Below are 26,559 nucleotides of genomic sequence, written 5' to 3' on the forward strand. Positions count from 1 at the left end.
CTGAATTAATGGCTTTAAAGGTGGTATAAAGATATATCGCTCTAGTAAGTCTTACGGGAGACTCAAATTCTGTCTAACGTAGGCTCCATGGGAATTTTGGGTTTATTTCCTGGCTTGACTAGCTGCCTGCTTATAAGCAGGTGTTGATAGAAGTGTGAATCAATTGTTTTAAAGATGGTATAATAAGGTCTGCAGGATAACTAACTCATATTCTCTATAATGTGGGTTCCACGGGAATTTTGGATTATCCTACATGGCAAAATAGAAAAAGCCTAAGAATAGGCACGTAGAACATTTTAGTTTACTTCATTTGTTGTGGATTATTTTAATTTCACATGGGTGTGAGTTTGAATTTTATGGTATTATTACTCCTCTGGGAGAAAGGTCAATATAAAGGGTTTCTGGTCAGTGGCTCAAGGATACGCTGATTTGGGAGAAAGGGTTTGTCTTTGCATTTTTAGAAAAGTGATTAGTGTCTGTCCACCTTCCAGAGGAATATGGATCAGGATAGCTATAATAAATTGTTAGAAACACTTATCACTTTCTGTATCAACATATCCCACGTGGCAGAGTTTGTAGGTATGTCATGTCTATTGAAATATGAAATTGAAGTCTCAGTCTAACCCTTATGCTTCAGGCCCTTTGAACGGACAGTTACTATGCATAAGGACAGCAGTGGGCATGTTGGCTTTATCTTTAAAAGTGGAAAAATCACATCCATAGTAAAAGATAGTTCTGCTGCCAGAAACGGCCTCCTCACTGATCACCACATCTGTGAGATCAACGGGCAGAACGTCATCGGCTTGAAGGTAAGGGACTCACATCACCCTGATTTCGGTACCTTTTTTTTTTTTTTGTAGAAAACATCATTTAGGTGGCAGGATTTTTGTGTTAACCCCCCCTCCCTCCTGGAATCCCTTGAGCTAGCATTCTGTAGAGATATGGGCAGGGATATATTTAGACATTCTAAATGGATGCATGTCCAGTTTTTTCAGACCAGAAATATAGAAAAGGAATAAGTCTTGGAATATCATAATACTTTGTTTTTAATAGACTTTGATTAAAATTTAGTCCATAAATTCTAGAATACAGTTAACTGTCTATGGGGCAAGCCATTCCCAAGTAAGGACTTTTGGTCAGTACCTTCAACTTTGTTACTAGCTTAAGAAAATTATATCTGTAAGATTAAAATTAAAATTCAGACATACCAGGGACTGAGACGCCAGAGATATCAGCAAGACAACATCAAAATATAGTGCGTTTGTTACCTAAGAGTAACAGTTTTGTTTATGAAATAAGGCCTAGTGAAATGTAATTCTATTATGTTTCGTCAGGATGCTCAGATTGCAGATATACTGTCAACAGCTGGAACTGTGGTTACCATCACAATCATGCCTGCTTTTATCTTCGAACACATTATTAAACGGTAAGTGGATAGCTCTTCAAATTTATGATCTCCAGCACCTGATATAAATGTAAACAGTGCTTTGAGCTTGCAGGTCTTCTGCATATTAGAAATGTAGTCATGGTGGTTCCTGACGGATGGCTTGCCTGTGAGGTATTAAGAGTGGCTGTTGCTATTCTTTCCCATGTTTCAGCAAGTAGAGAGGTACCTGGTGCTTGCTATCTATCTGTCGGAACTGAGGAGTGTAGAGTCCATGAGAGCTGATAAAGGCCAGCAAGGGCGATTCATTCCGGAGCCTTTCAGTTCCTGTGTTCCTTCATAGCTGTTACCATGCTACCTTGGAAACTTCTTCCAAAGTCCTGATATAGCACATGAAAGTGAGATTTGGAATAGACATAAACATAGCCTTTGTAATGCAATTTTTGTCTATATTTTTGGGTTTTGGGTAGAATGCAGCTAGCTACCCTCGGAGCAGGGAAAGGGGTTATTTTACAGTCTTTTGTTCTTTTAAATTACTGGTAGGTTCCTTATGCCCCTCCTTTCTGACTCGTCACAGCCTTGCTGCTTCAATGAAAGAGCCAGTCATAGTGTAAAGGATCCACACCTTCTCTAACAGATCCATCCCTGATGTAAATAGCTATTCTTTCTGGACAGTTTCTGACAACTTGGTTATCAGTTCCTTAGATCTGAGATCCATCGATGACAATAGGATAGGGCTAAGCTGGAATTGGGGTTGTCTTAAATTAACACAGCCTTCTTGAAATTAAGACATGAGTTACATGATGTGTTGCTCTCTTGTAGGATGGCTCCCAGCATTATGAAAAGCCTGATGGATCACACCATTCCTGAAGTTTAAACCTTGTACAGTGCATCACGGCTGAATGTTTCCAGTTTTCCTCTTCGGCAACTTGTCTATTTCGCACATGAAGCTTTCCCGGAGCCAGGGAGAATATGCTGCATGGAGACCTTTCTATCTTCTCTCATAGCTGGGAACCCACTCTATCTGATACTGGCTTCAGATTTTAAGATGGGTGTAGCCTTAGCCTGGTTTTACAGATGTGAGACTCTCAAAAGATTTACNGACTTTCCTAGACTGGGTTCTTTACTGGGAACCTGATGTTTTTATATAAGCCATTGTGATTAGGATGACTGGTATAGGCTTAGCTGTGTCTGAGACCTGGTCAGCTTTCTCCTAGAACAAAGCACAGTGCTAGTCATGTGCTTCAATTCTGTGGCATACTTGGACTTTAGTACGTCAGCATAGTACATTTAGAATGATTGCCTTTGATAGTTATTTTTTTAAGTTTTCTCTGTGTGAGTGTATAAAATTCCAGTTAATCAACACTGTTTTCATTCCACAAAAGCATTACACAGTTGTGTGTAGGTTGCAAGAGACTGTAATGATTGTCACTAATCTTAACTACCTTCACTTAATATGCTTCAATTGTCGCCTTAACTACAGTAAGCATTTAGAATAAAAGCCAAAATAGAATTATTGCTGCCTTCTGAAACCTGAGATGTTAGCTCTCTATTAAGCTGTTCTGTGCTAGCCCTGAGCAGCTCACTGGTAAAGCAGAGCTGCCTACTTGTATCAAGATTTTCTAGTCACTGCATAAAGGAAACGCCTAAGAGTCGCCGTATTGCTATCTGAGAAACAAATTGCTATATATTTCATGTAAAAGTTGTTATACTAAATAGAATAATTTTTGGAGTCTCTTTTTCACTTATAGATTAAGTGGGTAATATGTAATTTGGCATTTGAGTCCTAACATTATGTAACTTTAGCTAGGTTGGGTGGTTTTAGAATGTTTNCCTAGTCATCTTAATTTGTTCCATTTTCTGACTCTGTCCTATAAACNAAAATGGCAATGACACTTTATGATTTTTTCTTTCTTAGTTTGTGCCTATCCTATTATTTTATGTGATATTATTAAATGTATAAAAATGTTAAATTTTCGTCTGTCTGTGACTGCATCAGTCCTTACTGTGAGGCTAACACTCAGGTTCTTTAAGAACAGCTTTAGCTGAGACTGCCTGGAAATAAACTTGCTGGGCTTCCTTCTTGGCCAGCCTGTGGCCACCTTCACCCTGCGCACTTGACATCAGTGAAGGAACCTGGAAAGGCTGCTGTGTCTCTAGTGAAACCCGAGACCATCCACATGTATTAGTGACACTTAAAACTAACTCAAGGTTCTACTACTTTAGTCTGGTTCCTTTTCTCTATAACATGTTTATATCATGTTTCCTTTTCTCTATAACATGCTTCAGAAAATTTGTAATCTTGTAGTTGCTGTTCAGAGACTGAATGTAAAAGAAAATCATTGCAGTTTCTATATAGGCTACCTTGTTGGACATTTATAATTCTCAGTTTGATTATCCCCCTTGCTTTCTGGGCTTGGTTCTGAATATAGGTCCAAAAGAAATGAAATTGTGTTTGTTTCATTAAGTATGGTTTTGTAGAAGGAATAATACTTGTGATTCTTAAATTATTTAAATAAGACAAGAGTGCTTTCATTACAGAAAAATATTTTTAATGTAGAAAAGATGAACATTTAGTAGCATAATGAAATATAAACCATTGCTATACACAGTAACAGACTTACTGTTATTAAGAATCTGGGCACACAGCACTGCAGAAAGGAACCAGTCCATGAAAGCACATTAAAGAACCATGTTACCATCAGAACCTGGGCAGCTTGAATACAGAGTCTCCTCTTGGGGATTGAGCTGGCCAGTGCTGTCCAATGTTCCTCAGTCCAACTGGGTTTATCCTGAACACCCAGTAGTCTTCAAACGGTTGTCATGTTTGCTAGTTCTCTGTCCTTTCCCCTAACACTGCCATGTTATATCTGCTTAATGGATGACAACAAATGGCTCTGAATGAAGTCACCATGATTTAGGAAGTTGAAACCACAAATTCTTCATGTGGTAAAACTTGTAAGTACTATCATTGCACATTCACCAGTTTAAAGTCTGGTTGTACTTGATGGAGAGGAAAAGGCACTTAATACTGCAATTTCCAGAACATAATTTGTCTGTCTTCCCCTCCTGTGATGATACTGCTACACTGTTCGTTCATCCATATGCATGTCACAGCACCTGAAAGAAATTTCTGTTAGCAGTTCAACCAAGTGCAGATGTGGTGCCTGCCATAGGAAGTAATCAGCATACCTTGTGTTCCTATTATAAACTATGTAAAGGTTTGCTTTCGTTTTGTCAATACATGGTTTTATTGTTTTTCCTTTTTTTAATTAGGTATTTTCTTCATTTACATTTCCAATGCTATCCCAAAAGCCCCCCCCCCACCCCCCCACACACACACTTCTTGGCCCTGGCATTCCCCTGTACTGAGGCATATAAAGTTTACATGTCCAATGGGCCTCTCTTTCCATTGATGGCTGACCAGGCCATCTTTTGATACATATGCAGCTAGAGACATGAGCTCCAGGGTACTGGTTAGTTCATCATGTTGTTCCACCTATAGGGTTGCAGATCCCTTTAGCCCCTTGGGTACTTTCTCTAGCTCCTCCATTGGGGGCCCTATGTTCCATCCAATAGCTGACTGTAAGCATCCACTTCTGTGTTTGCCAGGCCCAAGAATAGCCTCACAAGAGAAAAACTTGCTTCTACAAAGAACTTACAAGGAGTGAACTATCTCACTATGAATCTAAAAACAAAATGATTGATGGAAACATACTCCTTGGCGAACGGTAAAAGACACATAGAGAAATGTATGGAAAGGGAATTGGGCAGCCTGTAGCCAGCCATGTGATTTTATGTCTTTTTCATTGAAAGGCTCACATAAAAATTGTAGCTGTTAAGAAACCAACTAAAGGAAGTGGGGGTGGGGGTATGGGGGACTTTTGGGATAGCATTGGAAATGTAAATGAAGAAAATACCTAATAAAAAAAAAAGAAAAAAAAAACCTACTAAACTGAGGGGGAGAACATAGCTACATAATTTTAAGATAGAGGTTTAAGAAATAGAGCATATGGAAATTGTATGTGTAAGAGTGAGAGAGGTAAGGTAGGCAGGTAAGTCTCACCTCTGCAGGGTGAGGGGAGCAAGAAGTGGATCTCCAGCAGTGTGCAAGGGCGAAGGCAAAGGCAGCAGACGAGCTTCACACGATGCTGTGCATACTGTGTAGCTCTATGCACACGGTGCTTTCAGTAAGATCCATATGGGACTCACTGCCAAACTGCCACTCAAGCCTGGGATGTAGGAGTTGCAGCCTGACACTAGTAGGCAGGAGACCTTAGTTTCCATGGTACTTTACTTTTGCATTGTCTTGGTGACTGCATTATTTTAAAAAGTCTGTTACTCAGCTTTGCCATAGTTTGCAATTTTCTATGTGAAAGTAAAGACTTCTTTCAGAGGCCAAAACAAATATTAACCTTAAAGAAACCAAAGGACATAACCACTGGCCAATCAGAATGTGCAAGGGAAATGTTAGCACAGAGAACACATTGGGTGGTGGCTGCCCAAGAGAGTCCTCCCTATTAGAAATGAGGACCTGTGTCAAAAGTCAACAGATGAAGATAGCTAGACTCCACTCACCAGTGTGGCCCTGAATCCGCTCACTGACTTTTGCTCCAAGGAGGTCCCAAACAAGCAGCTCACCAGACCGACTTCCAGATAAGACAGAATTTCCATCCCAGACAAAGCACCTGCAAGAGCATGATCAGGAGACAGTCCGTCATAAAAAGTATGTGACCCTGGCCAAGTGTGACCAAACGATCACAAATATATTGTAAATGTTATCATGGCCACTTGGCAACTGTACCTCTGCGGCTCCTCTGAGGCCATGGAGGAGATGAGCATGCCCGTCTGCACATCAATCACATTGAGACATCCATCTACACCCGTGCTGAGGATGTGGCGACTATCTGCCAGAAAGACACACATGGAGCTGCTTCAGAAAGTGCCTTTATTTCTGAATCTACTCCCTGTTTCATTTTCCTTGAGCTTGTATTCTTGAAATGGTTTGTTTTGTTTTCAGTTTCTTAGACCCTATAATGAGATGACCCTTGAAAAGGATAACACGTACCTGGGCTAAAAGCAGCATCACATACTGTCCCTGAATGGCATGAAGTCTGGTGTAATAAAGTGGCTGTAGTGAGGTCCCAAATATTCACCATGCCTTCTTTGGTGCCAGAAACTAACAGTGTGCTCACAGCATTTAAATTGATAGTATTGACCTAAGGAGAAATAGTGATAAATAATTGAATCAGATTACTCATTAGCTATGTATCCCAGGCTCATTAAACTGTCCACCCACAATGATAAAAATTAAACTACTATGCAATGTGCTGGTACAGCTAATGTGACTTATAACATTTTAGTAGCATTTTATCAAATGGATATTTGTTTTAAAATGAAGTAAAGGTCTAAGGATGCTAGAAAAAAAATACAAGTATATGAAACAATTCAGGGAGTTTTAGTGCTGTTCTCAAATGGCCTAAAATAATCTAAAAAAAAGAAGTCTGTGGGAATGTAGAGATGGTTCAGTGGTTAATAACATGCACTGCTCCTAGTAAGAGGGAGCTTCTGAGCGCCCAAATCAAGTGCTTCACAACGCCGGCAGCTCCAATCACCAGCAGATCTAATGCCCGATTGTCCTCCAGGAATGCTTGCACTCAGCTGTGCTCTCTCTCTCTCTCTCACACACACACGCACACACACACATGCGCACACGCACACACACAATCTTTAAAAAGTTAACTTCTTCCCTCCAACCTGCTGTCTGCAAATTCACCATCCCAATTGTAGACTTGAAGCAATGACTTGAAGCGATGAGTTCACCTGTGACCCCCTTTTCCTGGCCTACATCTAGAGCTGTGGTTTGGAAGCATTCTTTTCTTGGTCCAATTAAACAGCTGCTCCAGCTTTACTTGGCCTAGGTCAGGTGATACATCTCCTGCATTGGCCCAGTCTAAAGAAGGCCAGACTAACACACCAGACACACCCAAGAAGTCCACAAGCTGAGGTCAAATCAAAAAAATGAACAACGAAAGACCACAGCACCATGTCTTCTCACTCACTAACCCTATAGAAGTGTTCTCTACTCAGAACTCCCTAGATGAACCTTAGGGTACAATTTAAAAGAACAATCACATTTTTATCTAACAATTCATTTAGGAATTTAATGAGACATAAATACTTCACTTAAGTCTAACATGAGCATAACAAACACCTGAGAGATATCCAAGAACTTCAATAAAGATAATTTAAGATTTCAAAACTGAATTTAATAAAGAGATGGAAACACAAGCCAAGATGAATCGAAAAAATAACCCAATGAGAAAATTCAGGGGAAAAATCTTCTAAGCAGAAGACAGAATATCAGGACTTGAAGATAGAGGATGTATATTAAATAAGCAAAGAAAATGAAACTTTCTAAGACACATGAAAGGATTTTACAGGAAATATAGGACATCATCAAAAGACCAAATCTTCAAATTATAGGCATAATGAAGAAAGACTCCCAAGAGAGTAGCACAGACCAGATCATGGAAGGAAAACTTCCTCAAACTAAGGAAAGACATGCCCATACAAGAAGGCATGGGCACAAGAAGCACAGAGAACCTCAACTAAGCAAGACCCAAAAAGACAAACCTCACAGTGTATCACAATGAAACACTAAATGTACGGAATAGAGAAATCTGCAAAAGAAAAAAAAAGTCACATGCAGAGGAAAACAAATCAGAACAATTCCTAATTTTGCAAAGGAAACTCTGAAAGCTTGAAGAGCTTCGAACAATGCAGTCCACGTTCGGAAAGACCAATTGCCAACTTTTTACCATATCCAGCAAAAGTGTCTGCCATAATTGCAGGAGAAAGAAAATCTTTCCATGGTCTAAATATCCTGAAAAACAAAAATGTTCTAGTTAAAGAACAAAACCAAACCACTAAACAATGCTAGAAGCAAAACTCTGACTGGAGGAGAGGAGGGACACAAAGTACAGCATTTCTTTTCTAGAAAGAAAAGAAATGAAGCCTAATTTAAACAAACAAACAAACAAACAAACAAAACAACTAAACACAAACCAGAAAAAATCAAACTGACTGCAGTCTACACATACCTTTCAATAATAACTTTAAATATTAGTGGATTAAAAATCAAAATCCATTATATGTTGTCTATAGAAAACCTCAGCTTTAAAAATAGGTTCCACACATGGAAAGAATGGAAAAAGTATTCCAAGTAAGTAGAATAAAGAAGAAAAGAGGCTTGGCATTCTAACATAAGAAAGAACAGATTTCAAATGGAAACTAATCAAAGATACTATGAAAAGTACTTCATTTTAATCAAGACATTAATTAGTCAGAAATGTATGACAATATTAGACATGTATACACCAAACTCTGATGTGCCCAAGTTAGTTACAAACATACTAATGTAATTAAGGACAGATTAACACAGTCACAATCATAGTATAATTTTTAACAACCCACCTTCTCCAGTAGATAAGTCATCTGGACAAACAAGAGAAAACAAACAAAAACAAAAAAAAAAACAGAGAAACTTCAGGATGTTATCTTACCTCACATGGTCCTAACATATCTATAGAATGTTCTACCAAAAATACCAATTAATAAACATTCTCTCAGCAGCACATAAGAGCTTCTCTAAAATATGCTGGCACACAAAGCAAACCTTTGAACTAATCCACTGTATCCTTTGCAACCATTATGTAATAAAACAAAACAGCAAACAAAACTCTAATAAGTACACAAACTCATGGAGATTTAACAACTCATTATTCCATGATGTATGGGTCAAAAAATAAAAGAAAGTATTCTTGAGAATAAGTGAGAATGAAAGCATAGCCTGTGGGGCACACTGAAAGCAGGCCCACGTGGGGAGTTTATATGTAAGTGTCTACATTAGAAAGTCAGAAGGTAGCTGGGCAGTGGTGGTGCACGCCTTCAATCCCGGCACTCTGGAGATAGAGGGAGGTACATCTCTGTGAGTCCGGTCTACGTCTAGGACAGCCAAAGCTACACAGAAAAACTCTGTCTTAAAAAACAAAAGTGAAAAAATCAGAAATCATAGATAAATAACTTAATAATGCTATTCAAGAATTTAGAAAATCAAGAGGAGACCAAGTGGTTTGTAAGATAAAATAAAAATCAAGACAGAAATTAATGACACAGAAACAAAACAGTACAAAGAATCAATGAGTCTAAGAGCTGGATCTTTGAGAAAACTGACAAACCCTTGGCCCAATTAACCAAAAGAGATGACTCATATTAAGAGAATCAAGAATATGAAGGAAAAATTACAATAGACAATCAAAATACAGAACATTATAAGTCAATAATTTAAAAGTCCATTCTCCATTAAGTTGGAAAATCTTAAAAAACAAAATAAGGATGAATTTCTTGACTCATCTAAACTATCAAAGTTAAACCAAGAGGAGAGCAACAACCTAAACAGACATAGAAACAGGAGTAAATTGAAATGGTAATAAAAAGCCATCATTCTGACTGAAAATGTCCAGGCTCAGTGGATTCACAGCAGAACTACTAGATTTACAAAACCACAGCCAATCCTCTTTTCTTCATAAAAATAAAGGATCTCTCCTAAACGCTTTTCTGTGAAACCAATATTACTCTACTACCCAAATCACATAAAGACACAACAAAAACCAAAACTACATACCAATATCCCCTTTGAACATAAAATAAAGAATCCTCAATAGCATACTGGTAAACTGAATACAAGCACATACCCAAGAGATCAAGTTGGTGTTGGTGTTGGATCCTGGCAATGTAGCTAGTTCAACACACTTAAGTAAATAAACAGAATATGTCATACAAATGGACGAAAACACAAGAAGCACATAATCTCAATGGCCACAGAAAAATCCTTTGTCAAAATCCACCGTGCACTCAGGATACAAGTCCTAGCAGAGTAGGGCTGATGGGAACTGGTGGGGAACTGGCTGGAACACACCTCAACATAATAAAGGCGATATATGATCAGCTTGCAGTCAGCATCCTAAATGGAGAAAATTGAAAGCAATCTCCTAGTCAGGAAGAAGACAGGGCTGTCCACTACCGCAGGCCTTCTAAATATAGTGCTAGAAGCACTAGCTGATGCAATAAGGTAAGAGAAGAAAATGTAAAGGAAATAAATAGGAAAGGATGTTAAATATCCCTATTTGCCAGTGGTTTGGTACTGTACATAAAAGATCTCAAATATTCTACCATAAAACTTGGAGAAACAACAGTTTCAGCGAAGTGGCAGCATGCACTATCAAGTTACAAAAATCAGTACCTTTCTACACATCAACACACACACACACACACACACACACACACACACACAGAGAGAGAGAGAGAGAGAGAGAGAGAGAGAGAGAGAGAGAGAGAGAGAGAGATCATGGGTATGTGTACTTACAGTAGCATCAAACATAATAAAATATCTTTGAATAAACCTAACCAAGGAGGTAAAAGACTTCTACAATGAAAACTTTAAATCACTGAAGAAAACTTGAGAAAGACATTAGAAAATGTAAAGACATCCCATGTTCATGATCAATTTATGAAAAGGAGCATCTTGCCAAAGCAATTTACATATTCAATTCAATCCCAACCAACATATCCACAACAACATCCTTCAAAGAAAAAAAAAAAAGAATTGAAAACAAAAAAAACAAAATAAAATTCAAGAGGAACCAGAAAAGACCCCAGATAGCTAAAACAATCCTGAACAAAAAGCAGAATCAAGGAGAGACTGTTATTCCAGACTTGTAATAAAACTTGGTACTGGCACAAAAACAGACATGTTAGACCAAAGGAATAAAGGAGAAGACACAAATATAAATATATTAGTACTCGTAAGCACTGTCATCCGATTACTTGACAAAAGGCAAGAAACGTTTTCCTACAGAAAGACAGCATCTTCTTTAGTGTTGCTGGCAAAACTAGATGTCTACCCATGAAATTATACTATATCTATCCTGTTGCACAAAAATTAGATTCAAGTGGATCAAAGACCTCAATTTTAAATCTGAAATGCTAAAACTTCTAGAAAACATAGGCAAGTACCCTAGAAGATACAGGTATCAGAATTTTCTGAACATGACTCCATTAGCCAAGGAATTAAGGCCAGCAACTGAAATGCAGGACTACATAAAATTTAAAAGCTTCCATACAGCTAAGGAAACAGTCAACTTGAAAAATTAATATTCAGATTAATATTTGGATTAATATTCAAAATATAAAAGGAACTAAAAAAAAAACCCGAGTCAAGGAAACAAATGACTTAATTGGCTAAGGATCTAAACAGAGAAGGAAGAAATAAAAATGGCTAAAAATACTTCAAAAAGTATACGTTATCCTTGACAATTAGAGAAATGAAAATTTAAAACAACTTTGAGAATTCATCTCACCACGATCTCAATGGCTGAGACAACAAGGCAACTGACAAAGGAACCTGCATTCACCATTGGTGGGAATGCAGACTGGTGCAGCTACTCTGAAAATCAGTACTGAAAACTCATCAACTAAATGACCAAGCTCTTTGGCATATGCCCAAAAGAGACCCACATCCTGTGCCATAGACAGTTGCTCAGCCATGCCCGTTAGTGCCCTATTCACAGTAGTTAGGAAATGTAAACAGTGTACATGTCCTTTAGCAGATAATGGGATAATGAAAACATGCTACTTATGTGATAGTTACGTAATGGAATACTACTCAGCTGTAAAGGAATATGACTCTGCAGGTAAAACAATGGACCTAGAAAAGATTGTATTGAGTGAGGAAACCAAGACTCAGAAAGACAGATGGCGCGTGTTCTTTCTCATCTGCAGTTCCTAGCTCGAAATCTTCAGATGTGAGTCTATAAAACAGAAACCAGGGAAATGTAAAGGAACCGTAGGTGTGTGGGAGGGATAGCAGGTATAGGTGGAATGCGAAATAGAATATGAAGAAGTGGCTCCAGCTCAGGGAGGTCAATAGGGAAGTAGAGACGAGGGGCAAATACCAAGGTGGTTTGATAAAGGAATAATATTACACTATATTGAGATAAAATTATACACAATATTATACACAATACGAAAGCATACGTATCCACACACACACACACACAAACACACACACTAAGCCACCTGGACTGACAGTACTCCCCACAGAATCATAGCCTAACAAATACTCTAGTCCAGGCAGGCAGAATTGCCTTTTGAATGGTTACGGTAGTCCAAGTGACTGTTCAAATAATACAGATTATTGATATAGCTCTTGGGTGCCTCTCAGGGGTTGAGGGTGGACTCTTATTCCTGAAGACTCCACACCTCCACACTGTAGGTAAGACACATAACTCAGATGACTTGAGCTGGATCTGATCTGAAAACTCCTTTCTTGTGGCCTTGCTTCCACAGTTCAAGAAATTACTATACAAGCTGCCAAGGGAGGGAAGCCATTGAATAGTCCTACCCAGCTGCAGTGCCTGGGAACCAAGACAATTACGGCATGGTAAGATATGAGCGAGCACAGTAAGTGGCACTCCCATATCAGTGCCAACCAACAGCTATCTCATTCGACTTAAGGCCTTCTTAACAGGGGGAAGCACTGCTCGGACAGTCCTAAAGTAGGGGACTAGTGAGGTCATGACTTGGTAACTTGTTCCTACATTCTAAACTTATCCTAATACCCAAAGATAAGTACAATTACCACCCCTCTCTTACAATACAGCACATGGGGACCATCACAGAAAATAGAGTGTAAGAAACCCAGCCCCAGTGGATACATTTATATCCCAGCTCCTGAATCTATGGCTCAAGGAAAAATCAGGGAACATAGGGCAGAGAGCGTAAGAGCCAAGATACCAGGAAGTTGCCTGTGAAATCGTCTCTTTGAGAAAATGGCTGCATAAACAAGGTTGGAACAGTGGCACTAGCCATGGACATGCTAATGTGCAGAAGGGAAATTAAACAGGGTCTCATGACTAGACGAAGAACTACAAGCAACTGAGGACTGCTGGAGAGGGAGAACTAGCCTCTCCCACAGATGAGCCTTGTGTGGCTGGTGCTCAATGCAGAGCAGTCAGCCTTGAAACCATCTACACTCCACCAACACAACACACTCAGCGGGATGAATTTATATATTTTTGTACATACACATATACCTATGAGTATTAACAATTTTTAAAAAGAGGCTATCAACTTGAAAGGGGGAACTTGATAGGGACTTAAGGGAGGTTAGATGAGAGGGATTAAAGGGAGGAAAGGGGGGTAGAAAATGATGTGATTCTGTTTCAATTAAAAACATCTTAAAAAGTTATCTCTGAGTAATAAGTCATACAGAGGTGCCAAACTGCTTGCAGTGGGACTGACCCGTGATTGAAGGCTTTATGGAACAAAGAATCTCTCCATTTGAATCCCATCTTGAATTGAATACTAAGTATCTTTAACCTCGTATCTGGAGACTGAAAACTTAGCATCAATCCATGGCTGCTGAACAAAGCAGTACTGTACATTATAGCCCAGGAAACAGCAGAATGACTCCAAAACAAACGAACAAACAAACAGAAAACCACCACCAACAACAAACAAACCAGGAACAAGCTTTAGTTTGGCTCTGCTACAAGTCTGTGCACTGTTGGCCATCCCAGACAGCTTGTCACTGTTTTTAGCTTTGGGTATTGTGTCTCCTGAACAGATGGTCCCTTCACATTCTAGGTCAGAAAACATGAAGATACTACGTCCCACCTTAGAACTGACAGTTTGAAAATTAATTAGGAACAGAAGCTAATTCTCAGGGGAATGTACAAAGGAACAAATTAGAGAGGGAAAGGAAGGCAGAATCAAATACCTAGCAGGTCTTCCAAAGAGTTTGCCTATAGTCTCTAATATGAAAAAGGGAGGGGGAAAACCACACACAAAGCCAGGTACTTCCGCCCCACCCCGCTCTGGACCTAGAGCTCTGCTGCTGGACTCACGCTGACATCATGTTCAAGCTCAGCCAGTAAGTCAAACTGGTGTCTTTTTGTTCCTGGCATTTCTGCAGGAACACCGGACCACACCTAGGACAGAGCACATTGCAGAAGGGGTTTTTAAACCTTAATACAAAATTCTCAACACATTTGAAAAAACCTCCCATCCAGCCTGCCTGCCAGTAGATGCTGGGCCAGGTCCAGCTTTGCCCTTTGGGCCTCTTCCCCGCTAGCACACACCCGCCTCTGTCCATGCCCAGCCCCTGAATGTGCTGCTCTGTGCAGCTGAAGCACTGTGTGAATCAAGGGAATGTGAACACGGAAGTGTGGTGGTGTCTAATAATGTTTCAAGAACATTAACCTGAACCTCCAAGTTACTAAAATTGTATACAGGAAACACATCTATAAGGCTGGAGAAAAAATTCTGACAAACTTTGCAAAGAACATAAGAGTTTTTGTTTCCTTCTTCTTTCTTTTTTTTTTCTTGTACACAGAATCAAACTAGAAACCTAAGGAGCACTGGAGTGGCTTGCATGGGAAGACCATATAAGAGAAGAAAAGGCCTGTGGCATCCTGGAGCACAGAAACAGTGAATGTTACACGGATGCTTGCTCCACATCTAAACGCACTGATCTTTCAGTGATTCTTCAACTTTACTTGCACTGATAGGATTAACTGATCAACTAGTAGTTCCAGTCATCAAACAAGATTCTGTTCAGATTCTGTTTCTGAACAACATGCCTGTCAACACCGAGGTGAACACACTGCACAAAAATGCATAGTAAAACCCTATTTTTATTGAAGACACAACACACTTGTATTGAAGGATATAGGAAATCAAGTTGGAAACGACCTAGAAATTTCTTCTTTGCTGGCTAGCTTTTAGTGTCAGTCACTGGACCCTGTGTGCTATTAGACTGACCTTCCAGTCAAAGTGTGCCTACTTTGTACAACAATGGTTTTCCGACTGGATCTGAAGCCTACTCTAGAGGGAGGAATTCATGTCTTGTCCTATTAACCTGGTCAAAAGCCCACAGCTGGGGAAGTCCAGGGTCTTAGGTGAAAGCCTAATATTGCTGTTTTGCTGAAGATCCAAGTTGCCAATCTGCCTTCTAAATATATGTTTAGACCCATTGGTAGGTGCTGCCCTCAACCTGGGTCAGAGAAGATGTTCCCTGAAGTACACAAAGGCCCTAACCATCTGGAGGATGGGCAGGAGTGTTATGAAATGTTGTCTTCTTGATGTGACGGGGCTATGGCTCTCATGAACTCACAACAGCTGTGGTTACCTGCATTCGACTTCCACAATATCCCATCATGAACAAGATGGGTCCCCATGACGTTCTATTCTTAGCTAAGAAACTATTGGCAACTTGTTGGGTGGGGGTGCCATTTTCCTTCCCAGGTATGGCATCTGATGGGTTACTCAAGCTCTTGTGGATGGCCTACATCCATTTTCCATGCAGAAAACACTAATTGGAGTCTGGGTTTAATAGAAGAGGAGGAGGAGTTGAAGATGGGAGGGGGAAGTACTGGGAGAGTCCAGGGTAAAAAGGAAAGGAGATTTGTGTTGGATATGATCGAGATACATTATCTGCATGTATCAAACTATCAAAAATAAAACAATATATTTAAGAAGAAGCAATAGTAATATATCTTTATATATTATTTACACAGTTTCTGAAAAAGTGAAGTGATTGACTATTTTGATAGGAAGCTGAATGGCTCGCAATAGTTTATGATCCAACATTTTCAGTTACTAAGTGTATATAAACCTTCACAGTAGAGTCCCAAGATCCAGAGTACAGCCTGTCGTTATGCCAACAGATCTTACTGACAGCATCATCATGTCCCATCAGTGTATCTTGGCGTCTTCCAAATGCTATGGAATAAAAATAGCTAAAAGATAACAACAACTATTAAAATAATATCCAAGCTTAATTTTAAGATTCTTAAACATGCATTTAAGTAACAAATATTGTTTCTTAAATTCTATACTGCTGAAGCATACTGGAATTACAAATTTCTTGTTCTTGTATTATTAAGTAAAAAAAATTCAAAATTTGAATTTGAAATTAGATTATTTCTCAACTGTCTTAGCTATATTTCACCTGAGTTTAAAAGTTAGAAAAATAGATTCTAACTGGAGAAATTCTTACACTAAAACAATGGCATTTGAATCCAGTAATACTGTCCTCATCTCCAGTGTGTGTCTCCTCGTGAAAGGCCTTTTATCCCTCTTATCCACATGGGAGACAGCCATGAAGTATGCAGAATTAATCACAAAGAAGCAGGCACGGATACATACACGTTGTTATCCCAAGAAGAACTTATGACAGTGGTGTCTCCCGGCAAAAGTAAACAAGATGATAAAGCCTGAAATATAAAAGAGTTGATATCAATCATTTGTAATAATTAGTAGATCCTTCACTAGTATGATAAGATTGATATCAAATTCTTTCTATAGTGGCTTTCCTCAAAACTACCCAGGGCCCAGAGCTGGCTAAGTCTAGATGTAGGGCTTTCTCCCAAATGCTCAAATTTGCCAGAAATACACTGACCCATCTTGATGCCTCTCGTGCTCCCACAGGGCTGGAGTAATGTGGCTAATCTGGAATAGATTCATAAGAATGAAATACCCCTCTCTGTTTTGCAGACATGTGGCTATGCAAATTATACACTGTTCCTAATGAAAGTTCAAAATCTCCTGGAGAATTGACCTTAAAAATAAGGCACATTCTTTAATAACTTGTTTTATAGCACTGAACCTAAAGTATTTAAGTAGTACAGAAATATTTCTTTTCGAATAGCTAAAAGAAAAGATAGACTTATTAAGGAGAATTCTACTGAGTATTCAAGATTTTTGGTTAAAATGAAATCACTCTAGTATTAGAAAGAAGCACATAGAAACAAGCCCTCCCTCCTTCCTACCTCCCTCCCTTCCCTTCCTTATGCCAAGCCTCCCTCCACATCCAAGACTCACTCAGGCAAGGCCTTGCACATTCTAGGCAAATGCTCAAATCCTCAATGAACTTCTACCATAACACTGATAAATGAACTTACCATATTGGAAAATGATATACTTCTTTGTAGCATTTTGGATTCCTTAGAAAACATCTTCAAAGTGGAATCTAAGAGTCAGAACATAGACATGAAAGATTTCCTAAGATGCCAAAGGATAGTGGCCTTACTAACTGTTAGAGGGCAGCATCAGTGACATTTCACCGAGAACTAAGTATATATATTGAATAGTCTGAGACCTTGCCAACAGTAAGATTCTAGTAGGTATAATAACTTCATGATCAGCTGAAACCCCACAACTGCAGCACAGATATAGTATAGTAGGACATTTCTAAAGGCCTTCTTGAGACTCAGGGAAGCCCCACACATAAGTGAGTGCAAAGTTACAGAAGAGGGTTGGCAGAAACCTTAATATCAAAACAAAGCTTAAGAAAGATTTACAGGTTTGTGTGTGTGTGTGTTGTTTTTGCATGCATGTATGTGTATAATACATGTGTGCCCGCTGTGTGTGAGGCCAAAAGAGTGTTGGCTTCCCTAGAACTGGAGTTCTAGATGGTTACACAGACTAGGATGTGTGTGCAGGGAACCACACCCATGTTCTCTAAAGAGTAGCAAGTATTTTAAACTACTGAGCCATCTCTGCAGGTCCAATTTTTATTTTAAGAAAACAAAGATTTTGGCAATAGAAGTAGTTTTTAAAAATGAATGGCCTAATTATAGAGTGACATTCTTGTTCCAAATTACTTACAGATGAGAAGTATTTTTATTTTTATTTATTTTTCCTTTACTGAGGAAGAGAAATGATTTGTTGTATAGGGAACAGTGCCTAACGCAGGTACTGAAAATCCTGAGCTTAGCCCAACACACCCCTGTTTTATAAAGCTACCAGATGGAGGTGAAAAGAAAGGTAAGGTTGAAGATAAACCTGGAAGGGATCAGGGGTGCAGACACAATAAGAGCTGTAAATGTGCCTGTCAAATGCTTTCAGGCCCCGTGGCAGCTCAGATGCCAATCAAGTGCATACACTGGCTGGGAGAACGACTAACTTATAAAAGAATTGTAGTAATAATTAATAATGCAGGAATTAAGATACCCAAATGTTGAGCCAGGTGTGGTGGCGCACGCCTTTAATCCCAGCACTGGGGAGACAGAGGCAGGCAGATTTCTGAGTTCAAGGCCAGCCTGGTCTACAGAGTGAGTTCCAGGACAGCCAGGGCTATACAGAGAAACCCTGCCTTGAAAAAAAAAATAACATAAGCTACCCAAATGTCTAATGTCCTTGACTAAGAGATCCTGTGCAAATTCACCAACACAAACTCTTATGAACCCAGAAGAGAGGCTCAATGACAGAGCAGTCACCTATCATGGGGGCAAAAGTCTCAGAGATAACCTTTAGTTCTACAAATAAAACCCAAGACTTACAACTTACTTGAATGTTGATACAGATATTCCATCATGCATAACCTACTTTCTAGATAGCCAACATGGTACACTGTTAGAACGAACTTTGAATAAATTTCTTCTCTACAATAAAACTTCATATTTCAACCTAATCTTTGCAACTGAATTCATGAAAATATATAAACCTGAAACCTCAGGAAGACTTTCCTGGTCACTAACTTGAGAACAAACACAGAAGATAAAACACAACAGCATGGGACCTTTTCTTGAGAGATGGCATTAATCTTGGGACACCTTTCCAATTTGCTTTTGATTCTTTTAGGCAGGTCTGAGCGCTCACCACAAAATCTACTGAAGACAATTTGATCATTTTTCAAAACCAAAAGCAGCCACAACACTTTTCTCAAAACCAAGGATGCTCTCCTACTTAGAAGTTGCCAGGTTAAAGACAACATAAGTGCTAATCTCATAGGTGGTGGTGTCCCATGAATGTTCACAAAACCTAAGCCTACCGTGCATCTGAGGAAGAAATCGTAACCTTGAGGCAAATATCAGTAAGTATATAAGCCAGAAATATGAATCCTGAAAATTAAAACTTCAGGAATCGAAACAAAAACACAATTTTGACTTGTACAAAAATGCATCCTTTTTATTTAGCAAATCCACAAAGCAGTGGTAGTGTTTACTAAGCTGGGGAAGACCTGAAGCCTGATGGCCATAAATATAAAGCTCATGGTTCACAAGGCCACATGGGTACAGATGTCTGAAAAATTTGACAAGCGATGTCAGAGAAACTCTGCTAACCACTAGTTTTCAGCCTTCCTAACGCTGTGACCCTTTAATACAGTTCCTCATGTGGTGGTGACCCCAACCATCACATTATTTTGCTGCTACTTCATAACTATAATTTTGCTACTGTTATGACTTGTACTGTAAATATCTGCTATTCAGGATATCTGGTATATGACCCTTGTGGAAAGATCATTTGACCCCCAAAAGGGGTCACAAGTTTGAGAACCACATCACTAGAGCCTTTGTTAAAGGACATAACTGTCTGTTGGCTGCTTAATGGTCAACACAGTGCTGAAAATCTTCAAAACCCAGCTGTCCTCCTCCTTCCAGAGTGGCACTGTTGGTTCCCTGATGTGTTCAATGTGGCATCCTATACATTCATTCTGTATACCTTGTGCAGAGTTCTGTTTTACAGACTCCCAGGAGGTATGTGAAGAGAATGAAATGCCACAGATGACACAGCACAGTAACAGAATGTGGTAGCGGGGACTCATCTACTGGATGTGCTTAGCTGTACAGTATCATTTCTAAACATCATGTGTGGAAACTACAGTTTCCTGTGGGAATCTAGGACTGAAGAAGAGGAAACAATCACTAGCTCTGTTAGAACTGGCTGTCCTGATGCTAAAGCTCAGCAACTATATTCCCTTTCCACTGGGACACACTTCAATTAATGATGTTGACACACCTCCAGGAAAACACACGTGCTGTATGAGATGAATACTGCTAATGTTTTCATAGATCAGGGTAACCAAAGTCTAATGTATCATTAAGATATAGTTTTAAGTCTTATTAATAAGGCACAGGTAAATTATCAATATTAGTATTCAATGTCATATTATATCCTACAAAAAAAATAGAGCTATATGCTGAATATCAAGGTAAAACTAGCAGCAAACCTGCACTCCACAAGCTAACATGCACCACCACAACAGCCCAGGTCAGCCTCCGCCCTGGCTACTACTCCACACCATTCTGAGTTCTGTAGGCCACCAACAGACCTGGAACCTCTTGCAGTAAGGTAGTCAGAAGTAAGCCAGACCATAGCAAGAGACAATTCTTGCCTGTGACTTCATCCAGGCAACCATGTCAGCGTCAGGAAGCTTTCCCTTTTCTGGCAAACTACAACAAACATTTTCTAGTCTATTTTCTATGGAAGCAGCACATGCCAGTACAGCTCGGCTCCGATTCTGTGCTCGCAGCTAACGAGCTTTTCAGGCAGGAAGACAAACATACCTTGGGAGGTGGTAAAGACTGAAGAGCCATTGCAAGACACTGCTATCCCTGTAACCGCCCTGTTGAGAAGCAAAGTTTCAAGGATTACCGCCGGCTGTGTGTGAGGACACTTTTTCTAGGCTTCCTTCATTTTGTCTGTGTAGCTTCTTCACTTGGACTGTTTTCCACATGTCCCTGCCACTACAAGCCAATCCTTAGCAATGGCCACTTTTGCCCTGCTACTATAAAACATTCCCCCTCTTTGCTCTCCAAGCTGCAGCAGACAATGCTGAACAATGCCTGGCAAGTGGAAACTGTTTCTCCTACAATCCTGCCTTACCTGACCATCCCCAAGGTGGTGACACTAACTCTTTACCTTTGCTGGCTTCTTTCCATCGGAACACACTGTCTCTAATGTCTGCCAATGTGTATCTATGTGGGTCTAGTAGCCCCCTTTAAAGAACATCTGAGGTCAATCACTGTTACTTGTATAAGCACTAGAGGTTTATTCACACCTTCACTGCATTGTCTTGGACTACATGGTCGCTTCCTAGATGCCTTTGGGGGGGCAGTTAAGAGAAGCTAGCATGTATCTTTGGGGGTGTGTGCATGTGGAGTCCCACAGTTGATGTCAGATGTCTCCCTTGATGGCTCTCCACTCACTTTATTGAGGCAGGGTCTCTCCTTGACTCTCCAGCTAGCCAGCTTGCCTAGGGACCCTCTGGCTCTGTTTCTTGAGTTCTGAGATTACAGATGGCCACCCTACCAGCCTGGCTCTCACTTGGCCTCTAGGAACCTAAATTCCCACCTCAACAACTGCATGGCCATGCTGGCCTTGTTATTAATATGTTTTTAAGATGTACCTTTTCCTACACTATCAGTAAGTTCAAAGCTTGATGACAAACGTGCTTGTTCCATAATTTCCCACTTCTTAAGATTTGAGGGGTGGTATGTACAGCTTAGAGGTACAACACTACAGGCTGTGTGCAGCTAACCTCATCCCAGAACACCATATGACAGCAGTGATAGGACGGGAGAGCATGGCGACCCAAACTCATTTTCCTATGCTACCTTGACTTCACAAATCTGCATAGACATTTTGAAGGCCAGAACCAATGAAGGAAACATTAGATGGACACTTTCCCATGTGACTGTCTTTTACAGTTCATTCCCATGCCAAACTCCCAGCTTTTAAACAGACTAGGTGGTCTCAACTTTCTTAACGCTATGACCCCTTAACACAGTTCACCAAGTGTTGGTGGCCGCCACTATAGCATTATTTTATTATTTTTATTACTTTATTGCCATTTCTTAAGTGTACTTTTGGTATTGTTACGAACTGTACTGTAAATCTCGGAGCTGCGGGAGGACTGCAGGATGAGAAGCTGTTCGAGGCACTCTTACTCTTTGTGGATCTTGTACTGCTCATGTAGCTGCAGCTTGGTGATATTACTCCAGGCCAGAGTTTTGCTTTCCTCAGTCAGGTCTTCAAAGGACTCCTCCCCTGGAGAAACTACATGAAACAGGTGCTAAGCGAATCAGGAAACTATAGAATGGCAACTGTTTCAGATCCACAGGATACTCTATCAATGTTAAGGAAAATACACTTTCAAGGCACTTATCATACAGCCCAATACTAGCCAAGGAAACAATTTTACATCAACCATTGCCTTGAGAGCTCCAGGCTTCCTAGTGTTTGCAAAGTCCTGACTTGACCAGTTGCTTAGGCATCACAGGAAATAAAAGTCTGAGTGGCCACTTCCTTCTCAGCCCCTTCCTTTGGACAACCCAACAGTTGCTTAGGAACCCTGATGCTTTATTTTGGTTTTGAGAAGGAGAAAGAAAATGAGAACTCAAGGATGGGTTCTTGTTCCTCAAGGGGAGAAGTAGCACTCTCACTTCTGCAGGAAGACAAGCTGGAACATTTACCCTGTCCCAGGGGTCACACGATGGTGGTTAGGGTTGGTGAATAAGGGAAGATGACAGTCACCTGACCACCCTGCATGTCTTCACATGGCACTTTAGGCTGCCCTTCTCAAGCCCTCACAGGACGGGGTTGGAGGTGGGGCTTAGCTATTCTTGTAGCAGCATGCCTGAAAGGCTCAGCATGCCTGGGTGTCATGAGACAAAACTGGAAGGAAAGAAAATGCTTTGCTGATGAGAGGCTGTGGGACATCACGTGGCTCCTCCTGGGAGGCTCTGTGAGATAAGAAATGTGGTTATGTGGATGGAGGTGCATGACCCCTCCTTTCTTAAAGTTTATCTTAGCAGCCACGGGGCCTGGAGAGAGGAGATTATATACACTTGCCACATGTTAACAGAAAATTGTTAAAAGACAGAGAGACAGGAGAGGAGAGGAGAGGAGAGGAGAGGAGAGGAGAGGAGAGGAGAGGAGAGATCCAAGTTAAAAAGCAAAGCAGTTTGAGCTGAATTCAAGACCTGTATGTGGCTTTGGCAGAGTCAAGGCCAGGGCAGGTCTTTTCTAGAAAAGTATGGTGTAGGTGACTGTTAAAGCATGCACATCTGGGAGTATATATCTGCCAGTATTGCACAGCATGGGGCAGTAGCTTTAAAACCACAGAAAAGGAAGGATCCAGGGAAATCATAGTCATAATAAATGACCAGAAAAGAAGTGACTTCATTCCTTTCAACAAACAACCTAGAACAGAAACAGGAGTAGAACAAACATGTGTATTTGTTTGTTTGTTTGTTTTGTGGTGCTTGGGGCTGAGCCCAAGGCTGGGCATGTACTACAGGGTAGGCCTCTGCCACTGAAGCAGCCAATACCTCCTACAAAGGCAGACATCTCTGAGCAACTCAGGAGTCCATGTTTAATCTCTGCTTCAAAACTCTTCAGAAACATGTTAATCACAAAGACAGAAAAAAGGCCGCTCTACATTCACTCTTTACAAGGCTCACCTGGGGAGTCTGTCAGAGAAGCGTTGTAGCTGGAGGCTTGGGACAAACTTTTAAACTTGGGGGTGATCCTTCGAGGATGTGGTGTCACAAACAGCTGTTTTGGTGTCTGCCCAAATTCCAAAATTTGGGTCAGCATGGCTACTTTTTCATCAGGATCCTCAATGCTTTAGGGAGAATTATAGAAGATTATATAAAGCACAAGGTTCGGGTTCAAACAATGCAGATCAGCTGGAAGACAAAACCTCACAAAGCCACTACAGGCAAGGACTAAACTTCATACACCTTTCTGTAGTACGTTCTTTCTTAAATGATTTATTACTATTATTTTTATTTATTTGTGAATGTGTGTGAGGGAGGGCCACACATGTATGGGTACCTGACTAGGCCAGAAATGAGCACCAGGTTCCTCAGAGCTGGAGTTCCTCATAGCTCTGAGTTGCCAAACATGGGTGCTAGGAATCAAACTCAAATCCTTCCAACAGCAGTGAGTTAACAGTGCTGTTAACTGCTGAGTTATCTCTCTGGCCCCCACTTTCTGTGTTTTAGCACCTTGAAAGCAAGACATAAATAATTTCATAATTTAACTTCTCAATACATATATTAATAATTCAGATAGAACTGTTTTATAGTGAAACAAAAACCCTTGTAAACTTTTACATACCTGTTCAAGTCTACACCGCCTTCATAGGTCAGGGGATGAAACACTGAAGGAGAGATAGAAACACTATTGAAAAAAGTGTACATTTAGTTATATATACTCTGTCCAGAATGTAAGCAACTTAAACCTGTGTTCAAAGAAATTATTTTCATCTGTGAAACAGACTAATGTTCAAACTGAGTAAATGTTAATGTGTTGTTATGTTGTGCGCAAAGCTGTACTGGAAGCCATGCTGGGCTGTTATTTTGTACCTTCGTTGGTTAGCATTACCTTCTCCCTTAGAGAAGCATGAGTCACAGTACTGGAGTGGCTGCACCTCACTTGGGTCAGTCAAGTACCTCGTTCCTGATGGAGAAACTGAGGCAGTAAGCACTGAGGCCAGTGAGGCAGACTGCTTTGGCCTTCACAGGCATCGCTGGCACTCTTCTATCACAGAGTCTACTTGGTTTGCAGAGTCTGGACACAGCCCAGACTGGTTCTGAGCCCATGTTCTCCCTTCCTCAGCCTTCTGAGGTCTGGGACTCTAGCCTGTGTGCCCACATTCTCACAAGACACTAAGTGAAATGTCAGCCAATATCACATACCGTTATGGGCCCCTATGGCCTCATTCCCTTTTTGCTTATAGCCAAATATCAGATCAATCCACTCATGAAGGTGCTCAGACACGTAACCGCTTTCCAACGCATCCTTGTTCTTCTGCAGGAAGTCTTGGGGACCTGTCAGAGGAGACATCACCAGAATTTTAGGCCATCTTTGTTGTATTTTTTTTCATTTCTTATACTTATCCATGTGTGTATAAAACTTGGAAAGACATGCATGCTTCTATGTTTTTTCCTTTTAAAGATATACATACTTCTAATGACTTTTATTCTTCATCTTACATATTTTTTTTTCTAAAAAGAGTGGCAGGAACCATTTTTACAACATTTAGACCTGTCAAATATATATCAATCTCCTTGCAATGTAGACTCAGCACACTTCTGACTGGGATAGACAGAGTCTAGTTAAATTAGGTAGGTATATTTAAAACTCACAAACAATACCCTACAACAAAGAATAGCACAACTGCACTGCACTTGGGACAGCATGCTCAGGAGGCACTCACTTGAGGCCCAGGCTGGAAGTTCCACATCATCAACCATCTGCCCGCCTTGTCTCTTTCCCAGATCCAGCTTCAGACTATTGACCAAAAAGCTGACGTCTTCATCATAGAATTCTGGAATCAACTGCAAGGTGCAGGTTGGGGATATACAAACGTATTTTAAAGCATTCAGAAACCAAAACCCTATAGATCACCAGCTTCCGAGGCTACTCACCTCTTTAAAATCCGTTGCACCATCCAAACAGTTTTTCCAGGTTTCTGCAATACTAGACATGAAGAAAGTATTGTGCTGATAAACCCGAGCTATGGAGACGGCAGCAGCAGCAGGCTCTGCTCTACACCCTTCCACTGACCCCTACAGTTCCAGGTCTGCTCTGCATCCTTCCACTGACCCCTACTATTCCAGGCTCTGCTGCTCTAGCTTTCTCATGGACACAACTTTTAACATCCATGTGACCAAAAAGAAAAATATGTCCCAGTGGGTTGGTGGCACTTCACTAGACCACAGAAGAGTGAACCAAGCCCACCCCACAGGACCATAAGCACTCTGCCATGGGAACTACACTCGCTAGCCCCTAGGGGACACCATTCACACCACCACATGCACACTGCCGTAGAAGGCGCACATCCTAGATGATACCATAGATAGCAACTGCTTTGTGACGCCAGAAAAGATCAGACCACAGTCATGGTGAGACACAAAGGGATTTTGTTCACTTTTTGTATTCTGATAGGGAAATGTTAATCATATAAATGTGAAGCCAATTTTAACACTTTCACCATAGCAGAATTATTAAGAATAATAAAAATTGGGGAGACAAATCTAATTGCTCAATAGAGAATAATAGTTTAAGTAAATTAGGGTATAGTTTAAAACATGACATAGTGATTTTTAAAAGCATTATTTCAAAATAGTATGGGAAAAAAACTGCTCAGCCTGCGCAGGACAGGAGAAAAAAACATCTACATTTAAAACTTTGTTCTTTAACCTCACATAGTGGCACATGTCAGCAATTGGGTGACAGAGGCAGGTAAAGCTCAGAATTGGAAGCCACCCTGGTCTAAGGTAGATTGAGTTCCAAAACAATCAGGGCTACACAGAGAA

General features: G+C 40.3%; 2 protein-coding genes across 3 annotated transcripts in view; one reads left to right on the plus strand and one right to left on the minus strand.

The window, feature by feature from the left end:
• Sdcbp (syndecan binding protein) overlaps positions 1 to 3,825 on the plus strand; it is a 31,035-nt gene extending 27,210 nt beyond the window's left edge. Inside the window, exons 7-9 of one of the 2 annotated variants that reach the window (XM_021160710.1) lie at positions 638 to 809; positions 1,335 to 1,426; positions 2,207 to 3,353. In XM_021160710.1, coding sequence (XP_021016369.1) covers positions 638 to 809; positions 1,335 to 1,426; positions 2,207 to 2,261 — 319 coding nt within the window. In that variant the 3' untranslated portion in view covers positions 2,262 to 3,353. Of the gene's footprint in view, positions 1 to 637; positions 810 to 1,334; positions 1,427 to 2,206 lie in introns of both variants that reach the window. The other variant, XM_021160711.2, reaches the window with a different exon arrangement.
• An 89-nt stretch (positions 3,826 to 3,914) lies between these two features.
• Nsmaf (neutral sphingomyelinase activation associated factor) overlaps positions 3,915 to 26,559 on the minus strand; it is a 54,525-nt gene continuing 31,880 nt past the window's right edge. The window contains exons 17-31 of the mRNA XM_021160709.2: positions 25,669 to 25,720; positions 25,458 to 25,578; positions 24,937 to 25,068; positions 24,356 to 24,398; positions 23,695 to 23,858; positions 22,180 to 22,288; positions 20,797 to 20,855; positions 17,410 to 17,477; positions 16,655 to 16,722; positions 16,122 to 16,245; positions 14,353 to 14,436; positions 6,453 to 6,603; positions 6,189 to 6,291; positions 5,963 to 6,072; positions 3,915 to 4,504 (exon numbers count right to left, since the gene is read on the minus strand). Of these exons, the coding sequence (XP_021016368.1) occupies positions 4,410 to 4,504; positions 5,963 to 6,072; positions 6,189 to 6,291; positions 6,453 to 6,603; positions 14,353 to 14,436; positions 16,122 to 16,245; positions 16,655 to 16,722; positions 17,410 to 17,477; positions 20,797 to 20,855; positions 22,180 to 22,288; positions 23,695 to 23,858; positions 24,356 to 24,398; positions 24,937 to 25,068; positions 25,458 to 25,578; positions 25,669 to 25,720 (1,483 nt within the window). The 3' untranslated portion in view covers positions 3,915 to 4,409. The remainder of the gene's footprint in view (positions 4,505 to 5,962; positions 6,073 to 6,188; positions 6,292 to 6,452; positions 6,604 to 14,352; positions 14,437 to 16,121; positions 16,246 to 16,654; positions 16,723 to 17,409; positions 17,478 to 20,796; positions 20,856 to 22,179; positions 22,289 to 23,694; positions 23,859 to 24,355; positions 24,399 to 24,936; positions 25,069 to 25,457; positions 25,579 to 25,668; positions 25,721 to 26,559) is intronic.

The sequence above is a fragment of the Mus caroli genome, chromosome 4 (assembly GCF_900094665.2).
Source record: "Mus caroli chromosome 4, CAROLI_EIJ_v1.1, whole genome shotgun sequence".
Classification (NCBI taxonomy): Eukaryota; Metazoa; Chordata; class Mammalia; order Rodentia; family Muridae; genus Mus; species Mus caroli.